Source organism: Silurus aristotelis (assembly GCF_946808225.1).
Source record: "Silurus aristotelis genome assembly, chromosome: 1".
NCBI classification, from domain to species: Eukaryota; Metazoa; Chordata; class Actinopteri; order Siluriformes; family Siluridae; genus Silurus; species Silurus aristotelis.
In genome coordinates, this window is record NC_139574.1 from 22,348,049 (window position 1) to 22,360,732 (window position 12,684).

A 12,684-nucleotide genomic window follows, 5' to 3' on the forward strand; every position below is an offset into this window, starting at 1 on the left:
GGTGTTCAAATACTTATTTTCCTCACTGTATATATATATGTATATATATATATGTATATGTATATGTATATATACGTATATATATATATATATATATATATATATATATATATATATATATATATATATATATATATATATTCATTCATTCATTCATTCATTTTCTCCCGCTTATCCGTAATTCGGGTCGCGGGGGCAGTAGTCTAAGCAGGCCCCCGCCTTCGACTGCTGCCCAATCCTCACAGCACCGTCCCTTACGGTCCCTCCTGCAGGTGGTGAGCCCACAGGAAGATATATATATATATATATATATATATATATATATATATATATATATATATATATACATATATATATATATATATATATATATATATATATATATATATATATATATATATATATATATATAAGATATATATATAAGATATATATATATTATTATTAATGCTAAATAATTTCAAATGTTGTTATTTAATGAATGTATCCCGGCTGAACAACCACCATATAGAACACAAGCAGAGAAAAGGTGATGATGATCAGGTGATCAGGAATGTGTCTGTTCTCAGTCATGTTTGCATCACTGACTCCCTCTGTCTCATCCACGTTAACCACAGACTTCTTGTTCTCTGCTGCCTTGCTTGTTGTTTGCTTCGTAAACTAGTCTACATCTGTGGGGAAGTGAGAGCCAGGAAATGATACACCAGTGGCAGGGTGAAAAAATTCGTACAATGACAAATAGGTTGATGGGCTGAAAACGGCGCACAATGAGAAGAAAAAATATTGATCATGTAACCAAATAGATTAATACAAAAGTAACGAGCCTGCTTTGAAAATGTAAGAAGTAGAAACTACAGATATTTGTGTAAAAAATGTAAATAGTGAAAGTAAACATTTGGCCAAAAAATAAATATTGAAGTACTGATACCAGAAACATCTACTTAAGTACAGAAATTAAGTATTTGTACTTAATTACTTTCCACCTCTGATCAAAGAGCCTCACATATTGCATGTTTTCTGAAGGTGGGTGGAAGCAGAGACACATGGAGAACATATAGAGAACTCCATGTAGAGTAACCTAAGTTCAGGATCGACCCAGCAGATTGCAACACTAACTGCTCTTTCATCATGCTGGAAAGCATGGAACTGTGTGTGCTTCTATGTATTGAATATGTCATTATTATGAAGCAACTTCTAGCATAAATCAAAAATACAATGAACTTTGCCTAAACACACCAAGTAGAAATGGCACCGATATGATGAAATAAAGACATGAAATAAAGACATGACTGATCAGACAATTGGTGTTTCAAACTCGAACACAACTAAGCTACCACTGTTGGGACCTTTGGCCTACTTGCTCCAGGAATTCTGTACCATTGCTGACCTTGCACTCTGACACCAGCTTCCAAAAAAGATATATTCACTCTATGGACAAAGATTTTAATATTAATATTCGAATGTGTATTTTAATCCCATTCCACAATAGGCCCTATTTGCTGATTCTTCTTGGAAAAAGTTTCTAGAATTAGAAGAGAGGTTTGTGCTCATTCAGTCACAAGGGCATTAGTAAAGTCAGGTACTCGGGTAGGGTGAGGAGGCCGGAGGTGCAGTGAGCATTCCAAATCATCTCAAAGGTGTTCAGTTGGGTTGAGTTCAGAGCTCTATAGCAGGCCACTTAAAATTTCAGCCCTTGTAAACAATATCTTCATGGAGCTTGCTTTGTGCACAGGGGCAGTGTCATGCTTTGGGTCTCTTTGTGTATTTATTTTTTTATTACATCCTATACAATTGTGTGCCTCCATATTTGTGAAAAGTTTGGGGAAGAACCATATATGGCTGAAAAAGTCAGGTGTCCCAATGCTTTTTTTCCCCATATAGTGTATGAGAAAAACATTTCTCTGCATTGTAATGTTTTTTTGGCAAATAAAGTAATCTTCTCTTACACCGTATATTCATATGTGATTTATCCTAATTAATAGAAACACTATCTGAGGTCATCCAGAGTTCGATGAGTTATTATAAGGGTTTCTTCCTCATGCCATCTCAGGATGATTTTCCTTGCCACTTGGTTTGCTCATTAACGGTTTTAATAAACACTGCTGCTCAAATAAAATAGTAAATATTAGCCTTTTAATGGTCAAATCAGTGGTCAGCAACAATAAAACAAATGATCTCCTGAGACCTCCGGTGACATCATTTGCTTGTTTACCGAAGCGGCAGTGAACTGATTGTGGAAATGCTATAGGAACAGAGAACCAGGCTTGTTAAAGCAGGGAGAAGTTTACAGGATTTGTTGAATTTATTATTATTTTTTACATGTTCTCACAAATGATTTTCCAAAAAGCTGACCAATTAATTTACATTATAAATCCACAAACATAGATATGGACAAAATAATTGAAACCGTTTTCTACAATGGGTTAGTGGCTAAAGTTGTCATGAACAGTTTTGCACTCAAGCGTCTACCAGTGAACTGTTGATAATAATGAGGAACTATAATAAATGGACATTCAGAGTCACCCAGATGAGCATGGGTTCCCTTATTGAGCTGGGGTGGTGGTCGCTTAGAGAATAAGGTGTTTGACTTTGGCAATGAAGGTTGTGTGATCAAATCCTAGTCATACCAAGCTGCCACTCCAAGGCCCCTGAGTAAACCCATAACTGCTCAGTTGTATGAATGAGATCAATGTCAGTCATTCTGAATGAATGTAAAAGAGTCTGGTTCTTCTTGAAGTTTCTTGGAGGGAGACATTCCATTCTGCCACTGCTAGGAATTAATTTGGGATATTGAAATGTATATTTTGAATCAATTTCTTTCTAAAAAAGCTGCCTGAAAAAATGTCCATTGTTTTGTCATGCTTAAGGGGAAAAAAAAAAAAAGAAGATTGAAATGAGTTTTGGGATTCATTTAGTGTTCTGTTCAGCAGTGTAAATGCACATTGCGACAAACAAACAAGCAAATAAACAGTGAAATAAATTTCCAGACACTTTAAGACCCATAGCACATTTATATGATCGAACATTTGACAGTGGAATATTCTGGAGGGGTAAACAGGAAATGGTCAGCTAACCTGGAGTGATTAGTCTGGTTTTGATTTTCTTATTTCAGTGTGTGGATTGATTTATTTGCCTCTGTAGAAATGCCCCTCACACAAATGGGCGCTCTGCCAGTCATTGCTGAGGGTCTGAAGCTTTCACTGTTTCACACGCATCAGCGCCCTGTGTAACACCGATCCAAAGTTTACTGCTGAACTTTCCCTAGTCTAATCTTACACTGCAAGACTTTTACCCCTCCTTTTTTTTCTTCCCCTTACCTCTCGGATCCTTGGTCACTTATTTTGGATGCTATAAGAGTGTATTCGTGACTAGTTCGGACTCTTTGCCAGGCTCTCGGAACCACAGAAGGACAGCTTGGGAGAAGTGAGGAGGACGCTGCGACTTCACACGCTTTAGAGACGCAACCCAGATCATCGGACTTCATCGCTGCGTTCATTTGTATCCGTTGTTTTTCTAATCATTGTTAGTTTGATGTTTTGCGACTCGCTTCGATTCCGCGAAGCAAAATAAAAACAAAATGGCTAGAATGCTCAGCAAGGATCTGCCGGATATCGAGGTAGAAACCCTCCTCCTCTCTGATCATCTATTGTAAACATTTCAGTCCTCGCCATTTTAATTTTTTTATCCCACTTTTAACAGCCGGGGGAAAATAAGTTCTTAACCATTTGTTTAGTATTGATTCCTTATGCAGAAATGCCATATCTATACATTATTATTTTCCTAAATGTATCGTATGCATTATGATTTCTATTTAACAGTAATGAAGTACTTTATTGCTGTACTTAAGGAATAGATTTCAAGGATCTGTACTTTTATCAGCGTGTGTTTTATCAGGGAACTTTTACTTGAGTACATATTATTGTGTACTATCTTATATTTTACGTAATTACATATCAGGTGAAAAACAAACAAACAAGCAAGTTTTGCTTCTTCCAAGTGAATGTCTTTTGTGAATTTGCAGTACATAATCACGTCTCGAGCTCACGAGATCAGATTCTCACGAGAGTTTGCATGGAGTTCAAGTACTGTACTCCTCAACTATATAGTGCTCTTACTTTTCATACTTGAGTACATTCCCAAGCATATCCTACTGTATACTTCACACAAATAGAGATAGAAAATAAGTACTGGTCATATTTAATTAGTGTTTGCACTTTTACTTTCACTTGTCATCCAGCTGGGCTTGCTAATGCACTTTTGCATATGCACAGAAAGTTTGCTGAGAAAGGTGATTGCATGACTATGTGGAAAAGAATCGAACCGTCTCACATTATTTGCAGTTTGTCTCTTGGCTCTCATGCACATGTTTCCGTAGATAAGGACAGCTGTGATGCAACACCCTCTGCATTCTTATGCTCTTTAAAATCCTAAGAATGTTTTCGGACCAAGTTTTTTAAGAGCAACTTAGAAATTCATAAGAAAACAAGACATGACTCTTTACCTAGGCGTTACCCAGACAGCTTGCTCATCATTTAGTCAAGCCTTTTTTTTTACTCATTTTAATTGAGTCTTTAATATTCAAATACATATGTTATACATAATAATATAACACGTCCTTCAAATTCTATAAAAGACCAGCTATAATAAAGACAATAATAATATTCTAAGTTCTAAGCACTTTTCTATATTGCTTTATTTACTATGCTCTGCTTTAGTCAGATGCTACTGATGAATGCATTCCAGACTATAATTATACTTCTGGAGTCATGCTAGGCATGTGCTCGTTGTTTAGTCCACTGAGACTTTAAACAGTAGGCGGATGTAAATCTACAGACAGCATTTGCCATCACAGGAACACATCAATACACAAAAAAGAAAATGTAGCAGTAATGAGTGTTAACTGGACTGAATTTGAGCTAGCAGTGCAATACATATCACTGTTTGGTGAGAAGTTTATGATTAACTAATGTGACCAAGGTGGAACTTCTAAGAAATATGCACAAGGTTCTTTGACCTTTGGTTCCTTTTCACCCTGTGACCAACCTTTCGGGTGATGGGTCCTGTTTTATGCAAGACAGTTGTGGATGAAGCAGCATTGAAGATTTTGCAAAGCCCTTATTTACCAGGCAAGCTAGTGGACCTTAAATATAAAAAATTATAAGATACACACTGATATACAATGTCATAGAAACAAAGAAAAAATGCTTTATTGTATTTATTTTGTACGCTATCATGAGAGGCTAGTAGATGTTGCATAATAATGACATTTGACATGACAGAAAAAAAAGTACAGATTATGTAAAATGAATTATAGGCATTGGAAAAAAGAAAAAAATATAATATTGATTGTTTTACTAAAACGTTGAAACAACTAACAGAGAGTCTGTAAACTGCAGGGGTGAAAGTGTCAGAATTCGTTTTTAAAGAAAACGAGAGGGAAAAAAAATGTAGAAACAATAGTGCAAGATACAAACCGGTAGTTATGTTTTAAATGTGTTTCTGTGAATACCAACTTCTGAGAATCACCTGGATAGTGACCTGTGGCATTACACTACCTTCTCAGCACTTTGCCTCTGGCGAGTTCGAGGTTGTGCTGCTTTTGCTGAAATGTGAACGTGCCTTGTCTATTTGAGGTTTACTTGCAGGTTGATAACCTACTTTTGAAATGTCTTAATTTCAACAGGGGGTACAGATATTGTAGCATATTTAACAAACGCTACTACCATACATAACGATTACTGTCATTTGATTGGCTGAGTCTGATTACGTCTGTCCTATGTTACAGTGGTAGGTTGGCTAGCATTCGAAATGAATCTCACTCAACACTAATGGATTGTGTGATGTGCTTTAGGTTTAGTGAGCTTTTATCAGAGTTCATCATGAGCTTAAGATCCTATATGTGAGTGAGGATGGCGGATGTGTTCTAGGTTGCTTGAACCTTGATGGATCCACATAAGAAATGAATGTTTAAGTACCTCTGTGTTTTTAATGCCTCCAGCCATCTGAGGTGACATGGTGGACTGCAAGCATTTCAAGCATGCATGTGTTGCTAGAGAGAGAGAGAGGGGCCAAAGTGTCACACATTGAATTGGAATACATTTCTGTTGGATGGCAAAACCTCCAAAGGGTATCTGTGCTTTGGCACAATGGACTCATAAAAGTATACTTTATGTTGGTCCACTGACATGATGTGGCTGCTTATTTGAGGAGCAATGGAATAATTGAAACGTGTACCAATGTGACATTTGTAACATTGCAGTTTCTTTCTTTCTTTCTTTCTTTCTTTCTTTTTTACCTCGTAACATAAGGTTTGATGTAGTTGCTGTTTTTGCTTCTAAAACTACTCGCATACAAGCCCTGTACCTTGTGGCAATAAGGCTCCACAGGACCCTTTAGTTATAGTACTGGGGGTGGTGGTGATGGGGACATAGATAACGACCCATGAGTTAACCTTGAGAACTAAGAGCGGTACTATATCAATTTAGACTTTGCACAAGACAGATAGAAGACTGTCACATGTCTGGTGCTTTTTGATTGTGCTGTGTTCTAGTGTTTAAAACCTGTGCTTTACTCTTCATGTCCCCTTTGGCCACAGTCCCAAAGATTGACCCAGCCCATAGAGTAGATTTTCCAGGGTTGAATTTATTTGTGTCTGGTAGCAAACATTTTTAAGGTGGTCAATGCAATGAATACATAGTGTTTGTCTTTAGCTTGCAGGGAGAGTACACTTTGTCTGCACAAGTGTAAATCCTGCATCATGGCTCATTAGTCACTCAGAAGACACAGCTTTATTTAGTGGAAACTAGCAAACTTGGTGGATAACCTCAAGGAGTTCGTATAATGGTAAAAAAAAAAAAAAAACACAGAAGTTAACAGAATGAAATCACAGTGTTTGGACCTCAAGCAATGTGGTAATAGAACTCTCTTAAGGACCAGAGACAAACCTGGAAAGATAATCAGACACTGCTTATCAGAAAGCAAACAAAAAGATACATTTCATTTTATTTGTCTCAATGTATATATAAATATGTGCCAAACAGGATCTATTGTTTTGGATATGCTTTTATTTATACCTCACCTCTTCTTCACTTTAAGGTGATTAGACTTTATGGATTTAAATAATTTTAATCTGTTGAATTAATATTCCAATAAACCAAAAATCCTCTTAGAAAAACACCACATTATCAGTTATATAATACTGGAGTCATGATCATGTTCATCATCATCTTCCTCCCTGGGTGTAGACTTCAAATTTAATGGTTAAAGCGAATGTAATGTTTGCTTTAAATGTATTCATGCTAGGATTTTTTTTTTTTAAAACGTCATTATATTAATGAAAAAAAACCCAGCCATTAGGGGGGCACAAGCCAGTGTACTCTTAGTGCCGGTCCCAAGCCCGGGTAAATGGGGAGGGTTGCGTTAGGAAGGGCATCCAGCGTAAAACATGTGCCAAATCAAATATGCGGATCACAAATGAGGATTTCATACCGGATCGGTCGAGGCCCGGGTTAACAACGACCGCCACAGGTATCGTTAGCCGACAGGGTACCGGTGGAAATTGGGCTACTGTTGGCCGAAGGAGGAGAAGGAGAGGAGGAAGGCGTCTACAGAGACGGCAGGAAAAGGAGCAGTGTAGGAGAGTAGAGGTTCGGGTTGGTACTTTAAATGTTGGTACTATGATGGGTAAAGGGAGAGAGATAGCTGATATGATGGAGAGGAGAAAGGTAGATGTGTTGTGTGTTCAGGAGACCAAGTGGAAAGGGAGTAAGGCCAGGAACATTGGAGGTGGGTTTAAACTGTTTTATCATGGTGTGGATGGGAAGAGAAATGGTGTAGGGGTGATTCTGAAGGAAGCGTACAGTAAGAGTGTAGTGGAGGTGAAGAGAGTTTCTGATAGGGTGATGATCGTGAAGGTGGAAGTTGAAGGGATGATGATAAATGTCATCAGTGCCTATGCTCCACAAGTTGGCTGTGAGATGGAGGAGAAAGAAAGATTCTGGAGTGAATTAGATGAAGTGGTAGATGGTGTACCTAGGAAAGAACAATTGGTGATTGGGGCAGACTTTAATGGGCATGTAGGTGAAGGGAACAGAGGTGATGAGGAGGTGATGGGTATGTATGGTTTTAAGGAGAGGAATGTGGAAGGGCAGATGGTGGTAGATTTTGCTAAAAGGATGGAAATTGCAGTGGTGAACACGTATTTTAAGAAGAAGGAGGATCATAGGGTGACGTATAAGAGTGGAGGAAGGTGCACACAGGTGGATTATCTTCTGTGTAGGAGATGCAACCTGAAGGAGATTGGAGACTGTAAGGTGTTGGCGGGGGACAGTGTAGTTAGACAGCATCGGATGGTGGTCTGTAGGATGGTTTTGGAGGCGAAGAAGAAGAGGAGGAAAGTAAGGTTTGAAAGAAGAATAAGATGGTGGAAACTGAAGGAGAAAGAGTGTAGTGTGAGGTTCAGGGAAGAGGTCAGACAGGGGCTTGGTGGTGGTGAAGAGGTGCCGGATGATTGGGCAACTACTGCAGGAGTGATGAGGGAGGCAGCTAGAAAAGTACTTGGTGTGACATCTGGAAATAGAAAGCAAGACATGGAGACGTGGTGGTGGAATGAGGAAGTGCAGGAGAGCATTAGGGGAAAGAGATTGGCAAAACAGAAGTGGGATCGACAGAGTGATGAGAAGAGTAGGCAGGAGTACAAGGAGATGCGGCAGCAGGTTAAAAGGGATGTGGCGAAAGCCAAGGAAAAGGCATATGAGGAACTGTATAAGAGGTTGGACACTAAGGAAGGAGAAAAGGATTTATACCGATTGGCCAAGCAGAGGGACCGAGCTGGGAAGGATGTACTGCAAGTTAGAGCAATAAAGGATGGAGAGGGAAATGTGTTGACTAGTGAGGAGAGTGTGTTGAGAAGATGGAGGGAGTATTTTGAGCAGCTGATGAATGAGGAAAATCAGAGAGAGAGAAGGTTGGAGGATGTGGAGTTGGTGAAGCAGGATTAGTAAGGAGGAAGTGAGAGCAGCGATTAAGAGGATGAAGAATGGAAAGTCGGTTGGACCAGATGACATACCGGTAGAAGCGTGGAGATGTTTAGGAGAGATGGCAGTGGAGTTTTTAACCAGATTGTTTAACAGGATTCTGGAAGGGGAGAGGATGCCTGAGGAATGGAGAAGGAGTGTGCTGGTACCGATCTTTAAGCATAAGGGAGATGTGCAGACCTGCAGTAACTACAGGGGAATTAAGTTGATCAGTCACACCATGAAGTTATGGGAAAGAGTAGTGGAAGCCAGGCTGAGAGAAGAGGTGACCATCTGTGAGCAACAGTATGGGACAGAAGGAGCTGCATTGTGTATTTGTGGATTTAGAGAAAGCGTACGACAGGGTGCCGAGAGAGGAGTTGTGGTATTGTATGAGGAAGTCAGGTGTGTCAGAGAAGTATGTGAGGGTGGTGCAGGACATGTATGAGGACAGTGTGACGGCAGTAAAGTGTGCAGTAGGTACGACAGACTGGTTCAGGGTGAAGGTTGGACTGCATCAAGGATCGGCCCTGAGCCTTTTCCTGTTTGCAGTGGTGATGGACAGGTTGACGGACGAGGTCAGACAGGAGTCTCCCTGGACTATGATGTTTGCAGATGATATTGTGATTTGTGGTGAGAGTAGAGAGCAGGTTGAGAAGAGCCTGGAGAGGTGGAGATATGCGCTGGAGAGAAGGGGAATGAAAGTCAGTAGAAGTAAGACAGAGTACATGTGTGTGAATGAGAGGGAGGGCAGTGGAGTGATGCGGTTGCAGGGAGAAGAGGTGGAGAAGGTGGAGGAGTTCAGGTACCTGGGGTCAACAGTGCAAAGTAATAGAGAGTGTGTTAGGGAAGTAAAGAAAAGAGTGCAGGCAGGGTGGAGTGGGTGGAGAAGAGTGACAGGAGTGATTTGTGATAGAAGAGTATCTGCAAGAATGAAAGGGAAAGTTTATAGGACTGTGGTGAGACCTGCGATGTTGTATGGATTAGAGACAGTGGCATTGAGTAAAAAACAGGAGGTGGAGCTGGAGGTAGCAGAGCTGAAGATGTTGAGGTTTTCGTTGGGAGTGACGAGGATGGACAAGATTAGAAATGAGTTTATTAGAGGGACAGCACATGTAGGATGTTTTGGTGACACGGTGAGGGAGGCGAGATTGAGATGGTTTGGACATGTGCAGAGAAGGGACATGAATTATATTGGTAGAAAAATGCTGAAGATGGAGCCACCAGGTAGGAGGAAAAGAGGAAGGCCAAGGAGGAGGTTCATGGATGTGGTGAGGGAAGACATGCAGGTAGTTGGTGTAAAAGAGGCAGATATAGAGGACAGGGTGGTATGGAGACGGATGATCCGCTGTGGCGACCCCTAATGGGAGCAGCCGAAAGAAGAAGAAGAAGAAGAAGGTTTTGTCTATTAGACACGTAAAAAAGAACATCGAAATACCAGGTTCCCAATTATTTTTCTTTCTTTCCACTGAACAATTTACTTACACAAGCCTGTTTACATTTTCAGATGACAGGGCAGCTAAAAATGTTTCTGATAGGGAGTTTCTGATAGAAGAGAGTTTCTGATATGGGTGTTGATCGTGAAGGTGGAAGTTAAAGGGATGATGATAAATGTCATCAGTGCCTATGCTCCACAAGTCGGCTGTGAGATGGAGGAGAAGGAAAGATTCTGGAGTGAATTAGATGAAGTGGTAGATGGTGTACCTAGAAATGAAAGATTGGTGATTGGGGCAGACTTTAATGGGCATGTAGGTGAAGGGAACAGAGGGGATGAGGAGGTGATGGGTAGGTATGGCCTAAAGGAGAGAAATGTGGAAGTGCAGATAGTGGTAGATTTTGCTAAAAGGATGGAAATGGCAGTGGTGAATACGTATTTTAAGAAGAAGGAGGATCATAGGGTGACGTATAAGAGTGGAGGAAGGTGCACACAGGTGGACTATGTTCTATGTAGGAGATGCAACCTGAAGGAGATTGGAGACTGTAAGGTGTTGGCAGGTGACAGTGTAGATAGACAGCATCGGATGGTGGTCTGTAGGATGGTTTTGGAGGCGAAGAAGAAGAGGAGGAGAGTGAGGACTGAAAGAAGAATAAGATGGTGGAAACTGAAGGAGAAAGAGTGTAGTGTGAGGTTCAGGGAAGAGGTCAGACAGAGGCTTTGTGGGGGTGAAAAGGTGCTGGATGATTGGGAAACTACTGCAGGAGTGATGAGGGAGGCAGCTAGAAAAGTACTTGGTGTGACATCTGGAAATAGAAAGGAAGAGAAAGAGACGTGGTGGTGGAATGAGGAAGTGCAGGAGAGCATAAGGGGAAAGAGGTTAACAAAACAGAAGTGGGATCGACAGGGTGATGAGAAAAGTAGGCAGGAGTACAAGGAGATGCGGCAGCAGGTAAAGAGGGATGTGGCGAAAGCCAAGGAAAAGGCATACGAGGAGCTGTATGAGAGGTTGAACACTAAGGAAGGAGAAAAGGATTTATAGGCAGAGAGATCGAGCTGGGAAGGATGTGTTGCAAGTTAGAGCAATAAAGGATGGAGAGGGAAATGTGTTGACTAGTGAGGAGAGTGTGTTGAGAAGATGGAGGGAGTATTTTGAGCAGCTGATGAACGAGGAAAATGAGAGAGAGAGAAGGTTGGATGATGTGGAGTTAGTAAAGCAGGAAGTGGATAGGATTAGTAAGGAGGAAGTGCGAGCAGCGATTAAGAGGATGAAGAGTGGAAAGTCGGTTGGACCAGATGACATACCGGTAGAAGCATGGGGATGTTTAGGAGAGATGGCAGTGGAGTTTTTAACCAGATTGTTTAACAAGATTTTGGAAGGTGAGAGGATGCCTGAGGAATGGAGAAGGAGTGTGCTGGTACCGATCTTTAAACATAAGGGAGATGTGCAGACCTGCAGTAACTACAGGGGAATTAAGTTGATCAGTCACACCATGAAGTTATGGGAAAGAGTAGTGGAAGCCAGGCTGAGAGAAGAGGTGACCATCTGTGAGCAACAGTATGGTTTCATGCCGAGGAAGAGCACCACAGATGCCTTATTTGCTTTGAGAACGTTGATGGAGAAGTATAGAGAAGGACAGAAGGAGTTGCATTGTGTATTTGTGGATTTAGAGAAAGCGTACGACAGAGTGCCAAGAGAGGAGCTGTGGTATTGTATAAGGAAGTCAGGTGTGTCAGAGAAGTACGTGAGGGTGGTGCAGGACATGTATGAGGACAGTGTGACAGCAGTGAAGTGTGCAGTAAGAACGGCAGACTGGTTCAAGGTGAAGGTTGGACTGCATCAAGGATCGGCCCTGAGCCCTTTCCTGTTTGCAGTGGTGATGGACAGGTTGACGGACGAGGTCAGACAGGAGTCTCCCTGGACTATGATGTTTGTGGATGATATTGTGATTTGTGGTGAGAGTAGGGAGCAGGTTGAGAAGAGCCTGGAGAGGTGGAGGTACACGCTGGAGAGAAGGGGAATGAAAGTCAGTAGAAGTAAGACAGAGTACATGTGTGTGAATGAGAGGGAGGGCAGTGGAGTGATGCGGTTGCAGGGAGAAGAGGTGGAGAAGGTGGAGGAGTTCAGGTACCTGGGGTCAACAGTGCAAAGTAATGGAGAGTGTGTTAAGGAAGTAAAGAAAAGAGTGCAGGCAGGGTGAAGTGGGTGGAGAACAGTGACAGGAGTGATTTGTG

At 41.0% G+C, this 12,684-nt stretch overlaps 1 protein-coding gene across 1 annotated transcript in view; it reads left to right on the plus strand.

Moving 5' to 3' along the window:
• The first annotated feature begins 3,177 nt into the window (after window positions 1-3,177).
• dpyda (dihydropyrimidine dehydrogenase a) overlaps window positions 3,178-12,684 on the plus strand; it is a 139,977-nt gene continuing 130,470 nt past the window's right edge. The window contains exon 1 of the mRNA XM_083550841.1: window positions 3,178-3,616. Within this exon, the coding sequence (XP_083406967.1) occupies window positions 3,578-3,616 (39 nt within the window). The 5' untranslated portion in view covers window positions 3,178-3,577. The remainder of the gene's footprint in view (window positions 3,617-12,684) is intronic.